Source organism: Notolepis coatsorum, assembly GCF_963971535.1.
Source record: "Notolepis coatsorum genome assembly, chromosome: 1".
Taxonomy (NCBI): domain Eukaryota; kingdom Metazoa; phylum Chordata; class Actinopteri; order Aulopiformes; family Paralepididae; genus Notolepis; species Notolepis coatsorum.
The window spans coordinates 121,436,064-121,454,262 of NC_140165.1; the positions used below are offsets into that span (position 1 = coordinate 121,436,064).

Sequence of the window (18,199 nt, forward strand, 5' to 3'; positions counted from 1 at the left end):
TCAATACAGGATCAATATCGTCTCCTACACACCCAGCTCAAGGGGATCAATACAGGATCAATAACGTCTCCTACTCACCCAGCTCAAAAGGATCAATACAGGATCAATAACGTCTCCTACTCACCCAGCTCAAGGGGATCAATACAGGATCAATAACGTCTCCTACTCACCCAGCTCAAGGGGATCAATACAGGATCAATAACGTCCCCTACTCACCCAGCTCGTGGGGATCAATACAGGATCAATAACGTCTCCTACTCACCCAGCTCAAGGGGATCAATACAGGATCAATAACGTCTCCTACTCACCCAGCTCGTGGGGGATCAATACAGGATCAATAACGTCTCCTACTCACCCAGCTCGTGGGGATCAATACAGGATCAATAACGTCTCCTACTCACCCAGCTCAAGGGGATCAATACAGGATCAATATCGTCTCCTACTCACCCAGCTCAAGGGGATCAATAAAGGATCATCGTCTCCTACTCACCCAGCTCAAGGGGATCAATAAAGGACCCAGGGATTAAAGCAAAAAAAAATCTCCTGACTGAACTTTTTTTCAGGCCAAGTCATATTCTTATTTTAATCTCCACTATTTTTTTTAATAGCGTTAGCGTTTTAAGGGAGCCTACTTGTAGAGCCTACTGTCCTGACTGTGACTATATACCCTACTGTTGTGGTTGTTGTGCCAGGCAGGGAGGCTGTGTGCTGGAGAGCGTGAATGCAAGTCTTGTGGCTAGCTTCTGATTGATGGCGAGCTAGCACCCCTTTCCCATTACTTTGAACCATGAACTAAACGGCTTGTTATCATACAAACAAGGGACTAAACACGTTTAGCAAATTATGCCACAACAACAATGGACAGTCTCCTCCCCACCGTTTGTATATATTTTTTACCACCCACCCACCCCCTCCTAATGTACAGTCTCCTCCTCATCATATGTATATATTTACTGTTAGGATCTCTGGGTAACAGTACTGTATATTTGCTTATCATATATGTGACAAATGTAACAGTACTATACCTGTAAGTCAAGTATGTCCCCATGTCATAAATGTCATGATGTCATGTATGTTATAAATGTCACTATGAATTGAAAATGGGGGACCCTGATTATGTAAACAAGACAAACATCTTTCTCTGGTCTGCATCCCCTTAACAATTGTGTGTATTGCTACTGGATTTACCAGATCCAGAGTGAATGAATGAAAACTTTATTTAATACACAAGACCCTCTTCTTGGGACCAAGTAAGGTTTTGTCGATAATCCAATGTACAGTTACCCCACCCCGCCTACCCAACCACCTCCAATGTACCACCCCACCTACCCAACCTCCTCCAATGTATATACTCTCTTTTTTAGACTATTTTTGTATCACAAACAATACTGTATTTGTAAATCTGGTATGTCATAAATGTATAGATGTAGCAGTATTGTCTATCTGTATGTCATGTGTGTCATATATGTTATGATGAATTGAAAATGGGGGACCCTGATGTAAACAAGACAAAAGTATTTCTCTGGTCTGCATCCCCTTAACAATTGTGTGTATTGAGCCGTACTCTATTGTACACATTCTGCAATTCTGTTAATAAAATGTTCAATCAATCAATCAATATTTAACAGATTGCAGAATGGGTACAATACAGTATGGCTCAATACACACAATTGTTAAGGGGATGCAGACCAGAGAAAGACGTTTGTCTTGTTTACATCATCAGGGTCCCCCATTTTCAATTCATAGTGACATTTATGGCATAGGGACATACTACAGTCTACAGGTATATAGTACTGTTACATTTGTGACATATACGATATGCAAATATACAGTAATGTTACCCATATATCCTGACAAGAGATTATACATATGATGGGGAGGAGACTGTACATTAGGAGGGGGTGGGTGGGTGGGAGAAAATATACAGTACTGTTACCCATAGATCCTAACAGAGATTATATACATGATATGATGGGGAGGAGACTGTACATTAGGAGGGGGTGGGAGAGAAATATACAGTAAACCATAGATCCTAACAGATTATATACATATGATGGGGAGGAGACCGTACATTAGGAGGGGATGGTAGAAAAAAGATATACGGTGGGGAGAGAATATATGGTGGGGAGGAGACTGTCTAGAGATACACCTGTGTGATGTTGCTACGGAGTTAAGCTAATAAACTTATACTCACAACCACAGCAGGGGACTCAAGTATTGTAGTGTGAAGTAACACGACAATGACAAAAGTGTTGTTTCTGTTTTTGACATAGTTGCGGCACACGGAACAAGTTAACAACTCACCACTACAGCCCCCAGTAGCGCTGCCTAGCCAGTCTCTTCAAACGTCCTCTCCTCTCTAAACTTTCTTTTGTTAGGTGGTGCCGCTCATCCTTTTCATCTGAGAACCCCGCGGTGGGTTCTCTTTTTAGTGGCCGGCTTACTCCTTCCATTTAACCGACGCTATTAAGCTAACGTTAGCTAATCGGTATAGCAGCGAGTGCAAGCAGCGTGGTATAAACAAACAAATAAACAAACAAACAAACTAGGTCAACAAGCAGAGTTGACTTGACGCGCGAGGCTGCAAAAAAGGCGACTCGTTAAACCAAAACACGCAGTTTTTAATTATTTTACATGACTATCTTGTTACCCTGCCATGTGGTGGACAGACTTCTCAGACCTCGCAAATGTGTAACTCGCCCAATAGACTGCAGCTGCAACCGCGGAGCGAGCCTCCGGAGCGAGCAGCGTCCTGTCTCTCGATGACTCTGCTTGGCGCGGCGCGATTTTTTTTCTTCATATTTGGCGCCTCTGATTGGCTCAATTTTGTTTAAATGTGTATGCATCTACAAATCATATTATACCAGGTAGCCAATTCCGTCAGACCGCGAATCAAATGGACGGATCTCCCCAATCAAATTGACGGAAATCCGTCTGGAGACGGAATGCTTTAATGCATGAATAAAGGATCAATAACGTCTCCTACTCACCCAGCTCAAGGGGATCAATACAGGATCAATAACGTCTCCTACTCACCCAGCTCAAGGGGATCAATACAGGATCAATAACGTCTCCTACTCACCCAGCTCAAGGGGATCAATAAAGGATCAATAACGTCTCCTACTCACCCAGCTCAAGGGGATCAATACAGGATCAATAACGTCTCCTACTCACCCAGCTCGTGGGGGATCAATACAGGATCAATAACATCTCCTACTCACCCAGCTCGTGGGGGATCAATACAGGATCAATAACGTCTACTACTCACCCAGCTCGTGGGGGATCAATACAGGATCAATAACGTCTCCTACTCACCCAGCTCGTGGGGGATCAATACAGGATCAATAACGTCTCCTACTCACCCAGCTTGTGGGGGATCAATACAGGATCAATAACGTCTCCTACTCACCCAGCTCGTGGGGGATCAATACAGGATCAATAACGTCTCCTACTCACCCAGCTCGTGGGGGATCAATAACGTCTCCTACTCACCCAGCTCGTGGGGGATCAATACAGGATCAATAACGTCTCCTACTCACCCAGCTCAAGGGGATCAATACAGGATCAATAACGTCTCCTACTCACCCAGCTCGTGGGGGATCAATACAGGATCAATAACGTCTCCTACTCACCCAGCTCAAGGGGATCAATACAGGATCAATAACGTCTCCCACTCACCCAGCTCAAGGGGATCAATACAGGATCAATAACGTCTCCCACTCACCCAGCTCGTGGGGGAACTCCTCACAGAGGATGGCCACGGAGGTGCTGATGCCCTGGAACACGGACACGGTGAAGGAGGCCCCGATGGCCAGGCCGTCGATGAAGTTGTGCAGGCCGTCGCTCAGCGTGATCATCCAGGCCAGCGTGCCGATGTCAGAGTAGGTCGCCCCCTTCAGCCAATAGCAGGCGCCGCCGCCGGCCCGCCCCCCGCCCTCTGAACCCTGGGGGTCCTGCTGGGAGGAGAGGAGAGTGAGGGAGGGCGGGGCTGGGTTAGGGCGAGGCGATAAAACCATGATTATCGCAATATATTTTTAATAATAGATAATAATTGATAATAAAAATAATATCGATAATTTATTTGTATTTGTATTGTGACCTGCAACAGGGCAGCTTTAAAACCAGAGACAGTGGACAGACTTGTCTTTCTTGCCCGCAACTTAAAGTAATGGCTTTGCTTGTCCAAATGACAATACTGACCAAATTGAGATTTATTTTTCTCTTGTCCATTTATTTTGTTTGCTTTCTAATTTAAAATACAGTTTGAAACCGTCTGTACACAATAGGCTATGTGTGCTAGCAGAGCTAGACTCCAGTCACGAGTCACGGTGCACATGTGCGGTGGTTTGTCCACCAAAAAAGCGCCAAAATATAGAATTAAGAAACTAGCAGAGCCAGAACTGTTCAACTCCCCTGGAGCCACAGCCAGCAGAGAAGCCGGTTTACTTTCGCTTTCAGACCAGCTGCAGCCTGAGAACTGGAGTGTGAGGGGCTGTAACACTAAAAATGGCGGCAATGACAAAGAATTGCTGCAAAATAAACATACATCTGTTGTTTAAATAATAATTTAGTATTTTTTTTAATACTAATACAAATATCAATAATTATCGATATCGAACTATATGAAAGATATTATCGTGATATATCGTGATAACATTTTTGGCCATATCGCCCAGCCCTATGTTCTAGGTAGCATTGACCAACACGGTCTCATCAGAAAACCTAAATAAAATACCAATCGTTATAGCCATAAATAATATATTTACGTATTGTCTCGGCAAAAGTCCAAAACAAACGCCCCAACTAGGACTTGTTTGAAGCAACAATCATTGCAGTCACAGGCAAGTTGCCCTCACCACTATCTAACTATGATTATAGTCAGAGTGGAAGTTGGTTTTAACATTCACTTAACAGTTATGGTTAAGACATGAAGTTAGGGTTACGGTTAGTGTTCGATCCCCAGCAGGGGAACTTTAACGTTTTCTGAAAACGTAAAAAGTCATATGTAATATATGTACTTAGGCCCTAGTCAATACGAAGTCTTAGGGGCTTATTATAATAATGAAATCATAGCCTGGGAAACCCTCCTCAAAATACACACAGTGCTTTTCTTTAAGCCGTTCACTGCCACACGACAGAAGGTTAGCCCTTTACTATCACACAACCGACCGTCGGTTGTGTGATAGTAAAGGGCTAACCTTCTGTATTGTCACAGTGAAAGGGTTAACCGGCTGTCGTGTGGCAGTGAAAGGGTTAAGCAGGCCCGACAGAGCTGGTGGTTTGCCAGCTGAGAGTGTCTGCCAAGCTGTTATCGACAGCATTTACAAATATGCTGTAATTATGGAGGGTAAACATTGACATTTACAGCACAAAAAACAAACTCACTGTAACGTAATACACGCACATAATCAAAACCGGCACGTGGACATTGTAAGTGTTATCGTTTCTGTTGCTCTCGGGGGAGAAACCCAGAGATTTGAGCCCTTGTCTAAACACTGCGGCCTTCAGAAGTGTGTGGTTACTGGAGCAGTTTAGGCCACATACACACAGACATAACACAACAAAGAAGAAGAAAGCAACTTTCTCAAATCGAATGAGGACAAAACTGAAGTCATACTTGTTGTTGGCCCCAAATAAAAAAGAGACGCTAACAAATAATCTAGGAATCTTAACCACTTGGATTAAACCGGAGGTGACAAGTCTCTGTGTCATCCTGGACTCAGATTTTTTACTTCAACGCCCCTTTTAAACAAAGTGACAAAAATTGCTTTCTTTCATCAAAATAAAATAAACCAAAATGATGCAGAGAAGCTAATTCATGCTTTTATAGCTAGTCAACTAGACTACTGCAATGTACTATTCACTGGTCTCCCCAAGAAAACTACTGAAAGACTCCAGGGCCCTCATTTATCAACAATTCTTAGAAAGTGTTCTATTTTCATACGTAAGCACAGAATTTTGAATGTGTGTACGCACAGAAATATCGGGATTTATCAACCGTGTGTACTACGGGTCCTACGCTCCTCCGTGTTGATAAATACCTCTTTGTTCTACCGTCAATGCTCGTGCATGATTATCCATATATGGTAATGAAACACCCCCCATGGGATGTGAAATAATGGACTGACCCGAGCGAACAATGAGAAACTTCACGAGAGATTGTTCACGGACGCGCTGTCTAACCAAGAAGACACAACCTGTGTTATGGGATAAATAAAAGGCGGACTTGTACACGGTGATGTCAGATATCAACGGCTCCCTAAGACCATTGCTGCAATTCTGCCTGGACAGCTCAAAATACTAATAAAGACTGTTCGTTAACCACTGTTTGGCGTTGGTGTGTCATTATTATAACCATGCTGGAATATGAATGCCTTTATTGTTTAGTTCGATTGGCTACCGGGTATAATATGATTTGTAGAGGCATATGATACAATCTATTTTGTTGTCGGTATTAGGTAGCCTATATGAATTACATATAATAGCAGCCATAGCCTACATTATGCAACAGTAACTTGCGCATATAGCACATGCCAGCCCTGCGAACCCTGCACAGTAAACTAACTTGATCATTAATTTAGCTGTTGTATCTTTACGCTTATGAAAACATTAAATAATATGTATAGGCTATAGGTCGTCGCTTTGCATTAATAGCCTATATTCTCAAATGGCATTTAATGGATATCAGACTCCTCGCTATCCTCGCGGACGGACCAGTATACCTTATATCATATCATATTCCTATTGTCTCCCAGTAATCGTGGGGCTCTGGCGAATAAAGGTTGGGAAGACCCTGCTATGATAGCCTATCCTTTATAATGTTAAAGGCTATTTCATTTACAGTTTACTCTATCAGCCTACCCAGCAATGCATGTAATATGTTCTTTGTTAGAACTCAACTCGTTATTATTTTGCGCATAGATTGCAGAAATATGGGAAAGTTTTGATTTATATTTAAAAGGCTTTGACATTGTAAAACTAAATAAGTGAAATTCTGTAAGCAGAATACAAGTCATATCACCCACACGATATATGCTCTGTGTCCAGAGCATGTATGCTTTTCATTCATTTAAGACACATTTATTGCAAGGGTTTTGTAATACACATACTCAACAAATATAACCTCTGTTCTCGTTGCAATGCGTTTTTTATTCTTTCTTATACAGTAGGAAGGGGGAAGAACACTATATCGTGGGTGTTCATATGACTTGTATTCTGCTTACAGCTTCGAAATTCCACTTGTTTCGTTTAACACTGGCAAAGCCTTTTAAATATAATCAAAACGTTCAACAATCTATGCGCAAAATAATAACGAGTTGAGTTACGCGGAGCGCAGTCAGTATACACCCCGTATATTCCGATAACGGAAATACCTATTATTCCAAATGGTATTTATAGGGTTTTGACCATAATTACACTACTGTTGCTATTTTACAATGAACTATAATGAATTACGGGGGTCATACAGAACACGTCAGTCAAACTAATGAACGAAAGCTTTTTTCCGCGTTGAAACTAATGCATGAAACTCTGATGAGCTATGCCGTCCGTCTGCAGTATAATATTCTACCGCGGGGCGCCAGGTACGCATGCCCTGAGCTGAGCGTAAATATACGCACAAAGTCAAGTTCATGTTCAAATTGATAAGTCACACACTTTGCTTATAAATTATCGTACGCACGGGTTACGCACATATCTGTGCGTACGCAATGTTGATAAATGAGGGTCCAGCTCATTCAAAACTCATTCAGTAACTCTTAGCTACTTCCTGTAACTTTTAGCTCTAAATGGACAAGCACCCAGCTACATTGCTGACTCTCTAATAAACTACACACCCGCCGGAACACTGCGATCATCAGATGCAGGTCTATTAGAGGTCACCAGAAAGAGTCATAAGAAGATCGGTGATGAGGGCGGCGAGGTGGTGCAGTGGGCAAGGCACTCACCACCAATGCTGGAGACGCTGGGTTCGAGCCCAGCTCTCCACATTGTTTTCAGTTTGGCTGGTCGTCCGTACTAATACAGGGTGGGAAAACTGATGGGTGGGGATCGGACATTGTGGACAGCGACTCCTACAGGTCGGTTGGTGCACCTGCGCAGAATCAGGAAGCAACGGGGGCGGCATCCCTCCAAAGCGCAGACCCCTGACGCTGAAAGATCGCGCTGTGCAGGTGAAAAGATGCGACGGCTGCTACCTCGAGTACCGGAGGGGACTCGTGCTATGTATGGCTTCGTCCACATTACAGCCGGCTTGTGGGAGGCATGAAACAGCGTTCGAGACGGGAGGGTTGAATTGGATGATACGAAATTGGGATGGGAGAAAAATAGAAAATGGGAGAAAAGGGGATAAAAAAAAAAAAATATTGGTGGTGCAGCCTTTGTAAACTACGCCCCAAAACTGTGGAACACGTTACCCAACAATATTAGGGAAGCCAAGACGTTTTTACAAAAGTAAATCTCTTTACCAAAGCATTTGACTGACTTTACACTATTAGACTGTACAATATCTCTGTGATTGACATTGACACACTCTGTTTTATTCCCCATGTTTTTATTCGCGTTTATGTTTTTATTCTCTTTTATTTTACATATCCGAGGCTGGACAGCCGTACTAGTCAATTACCGTTTTCCCACAGATAGGCGGGACGTTTTGGGACCGTGAGCAGGAAATGTGAAAGGCTTTACAGACCAAGTCTTGGTGTCTTTATTATTATTTTTATTCCCTCTTTTTTATTCTCTTATTACTTTATTTTATTATTCATAATTTTACTGTCTATTCTATTCTACTATTTTATTGCACTGCACTATTTTACTCTGTCTATTACTTTTTATCATAGGTTGGAAACTGTCAGGTATTAAACTGTGTGGGTATCAAGCAAGAAATACTTTAAAAGACCCAGGCCTAGAACCGCGCCCTGAGAGAGGGAACTGCGCCCTGAGAGGGAGGTTTGAAGGGTCAAAGTGGGTATCAAACAAGAGGGAAGACTTTAAACTTTACAGATTTTAAACTCTGAATACCAGACAGAAGGTAAAGACGACTTTGAACTGTTAAACAGTAATCCAGAACAATTTTATTGCACTGTAAAAAACTGTGATTTTATAGTATGTCTGCACTTTATGTGCTCATTTCATCATTCATGTCTGTTCTATTCTACTAAAACTGAATCAAAACATAAACAAGGTGGCCTGTTGGGATGTTAGATCCTAATGTGAAAAACTGTGATTTTATATGTCTATTGGAACGTGAGGTTCTGATATGATTTGATTAATATATCTGCATTATTTTATCCCACTTTATGCTTTGCTTTTGCTGCTTGTTTTACACTGATTGTATGTCTTATTTCTTACTGATGTAAAGCACTTTGAACTGCAATCCCCTGTATGAAAGGTGCTACACAAATAAAATTATTATTATTATTATTATTATTATTATTATTATTATTATTATTATTATTATTATTATTATTATTATTATTATTATTATTATTATTATTATTATTATTATTATTATTATTATTATTATTATCTGATCCTTTGCAGGGTTTTCATAAGCATCTCACATCTGTCCAAAGACATGGGGTAAATAACATAATTTTGGTTTTCAATTCAGTTTAGTTAGTCCCAGAGTGGTTTTCTAGTTTCAGGTTTAAAATCATTTAGATTCTGTTTAGCTTTTATTCGTATTATTCGGTAAAAAAAATCAAGCACTTTAACCCTTTCACTGCCACACTACCAAATGGTTAACCCTTTCACTGTGACAATACAGAAGGTCTGCCACATGACAAAGGGTAAACCCTTTCACTACCACACTACAACCATTAACCGTCTGTAGTGTGGTAGTGAAAGGGTTAACCTTCTGTAGTGTGGTAGTGAAAGGATAACCTTCTGTAGTGTGGTAGTGAAAGGGTTAACCTTCTGTAGTGTGGTAGTGAAAGGGTTAACCTTCTGTAGTGTGGTAGTGAAAGGGTTAACCTTCTGTAGTGTGGTAGTAAAAGGGTTAACCTTCTGTAGTGTGGTAGTGAAAGGGTTAACCTTCTGTAGTGTGGTAGTGAAAGGGTTAACCTTCTGTAGTGTGGTAGTGAAAGGGTTAACCTTCTGTAGTGTGGTAGTGAAAGGGTTAAGCACTTCAAGGACCTTGTGTGAACCCTGCCATCACCACCTACCTGTGGGGTCTGAGTGGAGCTGAGCCCTGCCTGCCATCACCACCTACCTGTGGGGTCTGAGTGGAGCTGAGCCCTGCCTGCCATCACCACCTACCTGTGGGGTCTGTGTGGAGCTGAGCCCTGCCTGCCATCACCACCTACCTGTGGGGTCTGAGTGGAGCTGAGCCCTGCCTGCCATCACCACCTACCTGTGGGGTCTGAGTGGAGCTGAGCCCTGCCTGCCATCACCACCTACCTGTGGGGTCTGTGTGGAGCTGAGCCCTGCCTGCCATCACCACCTACCTGTGGGGTCTGAGTGGAGCTGAGCCCTGCCTGCCATCACCACCTACCTGTGGGGTCTGAGTGGAGCTGAGCCCTGCCTGCCATCACCACCTACCTGTGGGGTCTGTGTGGAGCTGAGCCCTGCCTGCCATCACCACCTACCTGTGGGGTCTGAGTGGAGCTGAGCCCTGCCTGCCATCACCACCTACCTGTGGGGTCTGAGTGGAGCTGAGCCCTGCCTGCCATCACCACCTACCTGTGGGGTCTGAGTGGAGCTGAGCCCTGCCTGCCATCACCACCTACCTGTGGGGTCTGTGTGGAGCTGAGCATGAGCTGCCCCTCCCCCGCCTCCGCCTGGGCCTCCCCGTTCTGCTGCAGCTTCTCCCTCAGACCCGCCTCCTCCGCGTCCCCATTGGTCGACGAGTAGGGAGCCGCCCCGGCGTAGTGGCTGTGACCGTGACCCTGGGGGGGGGGGGGGGGGGGGAGAGAGAGAGAGAGAGAGAGAGAGAGAGAGAGAGAGAGTTTTTCTTTTAGATTTTAACCCTTTCACTACCACACTACAGAAGGTTAACCTTTCACTACCACACTACAGAAGGTTAACCCTTTCACTACCACACTACAGAAGGTTAACCTTTCACTACCACACTACAGAAGGTTAACCTTTCACTACCACACTACAGACGGTAAACCCTTTCACTACCACACTACAGAAGGTTAACCTTTCACTACCACACTACAGAAGGTTAACCCTTTCACTACCACACTACAGAAGGTTAACCCTTTCACTACCACACTACAGAAGGTTAACCTTTCACTACCACACTACAGAAGGTTAACCCTTTACTACCACAACACAGGGTTAACCTTTCACTACCACACTACAGAAGGTAAACCTTTCACTACTACCACACTACAGAAGGTTAACCCTTTCACTACCACACCACAGAAGGTTAACCCTTTACTATCACACTACAGACGGTTAACCAGACGTCTGTAGTGTGGTAGTGAAAGGGTTAACCGTCTGTAGTGTGGTAGTGAAAGGGTTAACCTTCTGTAGTGTGGTAGTAAAGGGTTAACCTTCTGTAGTGTGGTAGTGAAAGGGTTAAATATTCAATTCATCAATACAAATATCTCACACAGTCCAGGAGAAAAATTCGACGGCATTATAAAAGCTATGCAAAAATGGAATTAACAACCAATTCCTCCTCGATGACTGAACAAACAGCTTCATTATAGCACCGCCTTGAAATAAACTCTTCTACATTCTTCATGTAGAAGAAAATTCTCCTCGGATTTAAGTGATTATAATAATAATAAATAGGACAATATTTGTATCATTAAAATGACGTTTTACATTTATAGTCATATATATCCCAGTGGTCTTCAATTAACACTATGTGTCATGGGGCTATCCCATAATAATAATAATAATAATAATAATAATAATAATAATAATAATAATAATAATACATTTAATTTGTAGTGCGCTTTACATTTGGAGCCAAATCTCAAAGTGCTACAGGGTAAAAACATAGGCAATTAAAAAACAAGGCATAAAAACATACAAACAAAGGGATAAAACACACAAGGCATGGATGAAAGGTTCAAACTAAGAAAAAGCTTTGGTGAAGAGGTACGTCTTTAGTCCCATGAGTCATGACCTATAAGTATGATGCACATTGGCCTCTCTGAGTCACTCTCTCGGAGTCAGGCGTCACTAAGGTTAGCAGTGCTAGGCAGCAACCCATGTAGGTTAAAGAGCTCCTGTAATAGGATCAAAGGATCACGTAGTGTGTTACTTAATGTTATGGCGTAAGGCTGATTGAACCGTGTGACTGATGCATAAAACGCCCACTAGGGGGAGGCAATGTCCCAGAGTTCACTCAATGCAATGCCACCACTGCTGCTTTCTGTGAACAGAATGGATAGTTTGGTCAAACTTTAGTAACATAACTAACACACTTCACGCACTGATTCAGCATCCATCGTGCTCAGGCTGCTCTGCGTCTTCCACAAGTAAAGTCACAACGTTTCACTACTTCTGGTGTGAAAATCTGTGAAGAGTACAGATAATATCTTCCACAAGAGCTGTAGAGAAATGTAATGCAGGACCTCTTTAGAGACGTCTTTATTCGGCATGCAACGACATGGGACATGCAATGGGCGGCACACACACACGGGAATACACACACACACACATGCATTGTCTTTCTCAGGGTCGCCGATGCGATTGAGTCTCTGCGCTTAACCCGACCCGTTGTCCCCCCCCCCCCCCCCCCCCCCCCGAGGGCAGCCGGGAGCAGACAGGGCGTCGGCGTGGGGCCACGCCCCGGGGACCAATCCAAGTGCTCCTGTCCGTCTTCGTCAAGGACGCCACAGCGTCAGCGATCTGTTGTGCATGTTTTTCCATTGGGTTTATCTTATCAGGGGGGAAACCCTTGCGAGCACGGAGGGGGAGAACATGCAAACTCCACACAGAAAGGCCCGGGAGATACCCCACCTGTCCCTGGCATCATGGAAACCTGGTCCCCAAGCGGGAATCGAACCCTGGACCTTCTTGCTGTGAGGCGCCAGTGTTAACCACTACACCACCGAGTCTACGGCCATCTTTCTTTCACCAAAATATAAACAAAGAATCAAGAGCACTCCTGTAGTCTCGCGAGAGGTGCAGAAATGGGATGTGGAGTCGGGGGAGACGCTCCAGGCTGCGTTTGACTGCACAGACTGGAGCGTGTTCCGCGACACAGATAACATTAATGTCTACACGGAGACAGTGCTGGACTTTGTTCGTATTTTGGTGGAAGAAACAATCCCCACTACCACAATTAGAGTTTACCCAAATCAAAAACCCTGGGTAGACAAATCCGTCCGTGAAGCTCTGAAAGCGCGCACCAAAGCATACAACGACGGCCTGGTGGCAGGCAACATGAATGACCACAAGGTGGCGCGATACAACGTAAGGAGGACAGTGACAGAGGCAAAACGGCACTACAGGGATAAAATTGAACTCCAGTTTGAACAGGCTGACTCCAGAGCTATGTGGCAGGGGCTCAAAACGATGACAGACTACAAAGGCACCTCCCTCAAACTGAACAGTGACATCTCCTTAGCAAATGACCTCAATACCTTCTATGCGAGGTTTGATGCTGGTAATAACAACACCAGCCCACAAGCCACGGCAATGGGGGGGGGGGGGGGGTCTGCTGCTGATGGAGACTCAGTGTTCAGGGTAACAGAGCATGAGGTGAGGCGGACCTTTAAAAAAGTGAATATCAGGAAGGCAGCAGGACCGGACGGCATCCCTGGCCGCGTCCTAAAAGTCTGTGCCGACCAACTGGCCCCGGTATTCACTGACATATTTAACCTGTCCTTAGAACAGGCTGTCATCCCCACCTGCCTGAAGAAGTCCACTATTATCCCTGTACCCAAAAAATCCAAGCCTGCTTGCCTCAACGACTACCGCCCTGTAGCTCTCACCTCCATAGCCATGAAGTGCTTTGAGAAGCTAGTAAAGGGCTACATCTGCTCCTCCCTCCCCATCAACATGGACCCCCTGCAATTTGCATACCGCCCCAACAGGTCCACGGAGGACGCCATAGCCCATGTGCTGCACACAGCAGCATCACACCTGGACAAGAGGAAGGGGAACTATGACGATGTGGCATTCAATACCATAGTCCCCTCCAAACTCATAGCCAAGCTCAGGGACCTGGGCTTGAACTATGACCTCTGCCAGTGGGTCTTGGACTTCCTGACGGGCAGACCCCAGGTGGTGAGAGCAGGCAACTGCACCTCCTCATCCATCACCCTCAACATAGGGGCCCCCCAGGGCTGTGTTCTGAGTCCCCTCCTCTACTCCCTGTACACACACGACTGTGTGGCTCAGCGGAGTAGCAACACAATCATCAAATTTGCTGACGACACAGTGGTGGTGGGCCTGATCTCTGCCAACGACGAGAGGGCCTACCTGGAAGAGGTCAAGGTCCTGGCGGGATGGTGCCAGGAAAACAGCCTCTCCCTGAACGTCAGCAAAACAAAGGAGATGATTGTGGACTTCAGGAGGTCGGGGGTCAAGGACTACAGCCCCCTCAGCATCGACGGGGCACCGGTTGAGAGTCAACAGCTTTAAGTACCTCGGAGCCTACATATCCGAGGACTTGACATGGACCACACACATTGACAGTGTTGTGAAGAAGGCACGACAACGCCTCTACTTCCTCAGGCGCCTAAGGAAGTTCCAAGTCAGTCAGAAGATCCTTAAGAACTTCTACTCATGTACAATAGAGAGCATCCTGACTGGCAACATCACCTCCTGGTTTGGGAATAGCACTGCACAAGACCGAAGCAGACTACAAAGAGTGACACGTTCAGCCGAACGCACAATTGGAGGGGGGCTCCCCACCCTCCAGAACATTTACAACAAGCGGTGCAGGGGCAAGGCTAAGAGAATCATTAAAGACTCCAGTCACCCGAACAACTGCCTCTTTGAACTGCTGCGGTCAGGCAAGCGATACCGGAGTCTCAAGGCGAGCACAGAAAGACTCAGAAGAAGCTTCTATCCCCAGGCCATCAGGCTGCTCAACGAACAATGAACACTACACAACAACAACCATCAAACGCACATAGCACACACATCCACACGCACACACTCACTTTAAACAAAGACACTGTAGCACCCACTCCACACACTTTATAGCACACACTCACTTTAAACAAACACACTGTAGCACCCACTCCCCACACTTTATATTTATTGATGAAGGATTGCACTACAACTCGTACACCTTACTGTAAATTGTACCTAAATTGTACCTCATCCCATTTCTGCTTTGCACTATATAGTATTGTACATTAGTACACTGCATAGTATTGTATATTATATGGTAACTCAGTTACGTCTATTCTGCATCGAACATTGTACATATGTCTATACTGAACACTGTGACCTCATTTTCTACTTCTAATTTACATGCTATACTATGTTATTTGATACTATCTTGTCTAGCACAGTCTCTGGAGCGTAACAGTAAGAAGCATTTTGTATGAAAGTATTCTGTACTTCTGTATGACAACTATTAAAGAAACTTGAAACTTGAAACTCTACTAATATAGATGGTGCCTTTCAGCAGGAAGCCCGGACACCGATGTCATCAGTAATGTGGTGGGTCCAGCAGTTCGTTTTTTGCGTTCTTTTTTTTGCGTTCGTTTTCTTGCTTTCTTTTTTTTCGTTCGTTTTCGTTTTAGTTTGTTAATTTTTTTGCTTTCTTTTTTTGCGTTTGTTTTTTTGCGTTCTTTTTTTTTCATTCGTTTTTGTTTTAGTTCGTTAATTTTATTGCGTTCGTTTTTTGCGTTCGTTTTTTGCATTCTTTTTTTTCGTTCGTTTTCGTTTTAGTTCGTTAATTTTTTTGCATTCTTTTTTTGCGTTCGTTTTTTGCGTTCTTTTTTTTCATTCGTTTTAGTTCGTTAATTTGTTTGCGGTATTTTATTGCGTTCGTTTTTTTGCGTTCGTTTTTTGCGTTCTTTTTTGCGTTCGTTTTCGTTTTAGTTCGTTGTAGTTTTAGTTTGTTCATTTTTTTGAGTTCTTTTTTTGCGTTAGTTTTTTGCGTAATTTTTTTTCATTCGTTTTCGTTTTAGTTCGTTAATTTTATTGCGTTCGTTTTTTTGCGTTATTTTTTTCGTTCGTTTTCGTTTTAGTTCGTTTTAGTTTGTTCTTTTTTTGCGTTCGTTTTTTGCGTTATTTTTTTTTCATTCGTTTTCGTTTTAGTTCGTTAATTTTATTGCGTTCATTTTTTTTCGTTTTTTTTTTTTGTTCGTTTTCGTTTGTTCGTTTTAGTTTTGGTTCGTTAATTTGATTGTGTTCGTTTTTTTGCGTTCGTTTTTTGAGTTATTTTTTTTCATTAGTTTTCGTTTTAGTTCGTTTTAGTTTTAGTCCGTTAATTTGTTTGCGTTCTTGTGGTGGGTCCACCAGAACCTCAGGGGTCATCAGTAATGTGGTGGGTCCACCAGAACCTCAGGGGTCATCAGTAATGTGGTGGGTCCACCAGAACCTCAGGGGTCATCAGTAATGTGGTGGGTCCAACAGAACCTCAGGGGTCATCAGTAATGTGGTGGGTCCACCAGAACCTCAGGGGTCATCAGTAATGTGGTGGGTCCACCAGAACCTCAGGGGTCATCAGTAATGTGGTGGGTCCACCAGAACCTCAGGGGTCATCAGTAATGTGGTGGGTCCACCAGAACCTGCAGTACAGGAGACTCCACTCAGTGATCCAGGTGCAGATCTAGTGTTGTTGTCACGGATACGTGGCGTCAACAGTGTCGTCATTCACGCGCGCCGTAAGGCGGTTACTAGTATCGGTGCATTTCTCTACACTGAGCTGAAATGAAACGATTGCAACCTAAATTAGGTAAATAAATATTAACAACATTAACAATAAAACAACAACAATATTTATTTACAACACATAAATTAACTTATTTACAATTATACATACAGTAGTGACAACACACATCATGAACTATTTGCAATACAGGGAGGCACATACAACACTCATAACTATTTACTAATCTTTTTTTAGTTATTATTTATATTTTTTTAAGCCTTCAGGAGGGGCGGGGGGTCCCGTTGGCGGGGCGCGCCGCCCCTTCAAGGCAACGGTAGGGGAAACACTGAGCTCTACACTGAAGGACAAGAGTCTCCCCTAAGAGCCTCCAGCCCGACACTGACTGACTGTGCGTGTGTGTGTACAGGTGTGTGTACAGGTGTGTGTACAGGTGTGTGTACAGGTGTGTACAGGTGTGTGTACAGACGGCGTCGCCGCCCTGCGACAGAACAAAGGAGCCACGCCATCATCATTAGTTTAACGTGACATTCCTCCGTCGTTAAAACTAAAGGAGATCCGGACGGCTGCCGCGTGTGGCGGTTATATAACCACAGGAGGCCACACCTTGTAGAACAGGTCCCACCCGTCTGTCTTAGGCCAAGAGGTACAGTAGAGATATGTACCAGTGTAATATGTACAGGACATGAAACCGCCAATAATGTTATAGCCCGATAATAATGATAGCCCAGGTTGCATCATGTAAAACCTTTTACAATAGAAGATTGAGGTTTTACATGCATTATTTACACAATTAAACCAGGCGGACCTAAAATATCACAAGATAGCTGGGACCTCTTGAGCGTTGAATGACTGTAAATGTTATTGGGAAATATTTTTGTCTCTTTAGAGGGTATCACTGTGTCCACGCAGAAATTAATGTATGATGATATTACATCTACTTTATCATTTATGTCTGAGCCTGGCTCGACAAGAGCGTCCCAATCAGTGCATTCAAAGGAGCCTCTAAGGGCCTCAATGTAGTTTTTTTTTATCCTCTCTCTCCAATTTTTCTCTGTTTTCTCCCCGTCCCAATTTAGTCGTTGTGCCAATTCCCCCCCTCCCCTACCTGTTCGTTGTGCGCATGTTCTCCTACGGGTCGGTACAAGGGAACCCTGAAGTAAATCGCACGCTTCCTCCGATACACGCGGCGACAGCCAGTGACTCTTCCAGTTTGTTGCGTAGCGAGCGTACATTTCCAAGGATAACCGGTGGCAGGGGTTTTCGTCTCGTGATGTTTTTCCATCTGCTGTCTCAGACCGGCTTCCTCTCGTCCTCCTCCTGTTAGTTTGTTTGCTTGCTGTACTCAGCGTACTATTTTCACAGAATATCTCTGACGGTATATTCCAGTCTGTATTGCCGTCTCCAGTTTCGATGTATATAAACTGAGAATAAAGT

At 43.9% G+C, this 18,199-nt stretch overlaps 1 protein-coding gene across 1 annotated transcript in view; it reads right to left on the minus strand.

Annotated features, from left to right (window-relative positions):
- Positions 1-18,199, minus strand: part of LOC311248910 (metal cation symporter ZIP14-like) — a gene marked incomplete at both ends in the record, with an annotated part of 131,872 nt that overhangs the window by 73,659 nt on the left and 40,014 nt on the right. The window contains 2 exons of the mRNA XM_084338139.1: positions 3,725-3,988; positions 10,721-10,886. Of these exons, the coding sequence (XP_084194265.1) occupies positions 3,725-3,988; positions 10,721-10,886 (430 nt within the window). The remainder of the gene's footprint in view (positions 1-3,724; positions 3,989-10,720; positions 10,887-18,199) is intronic.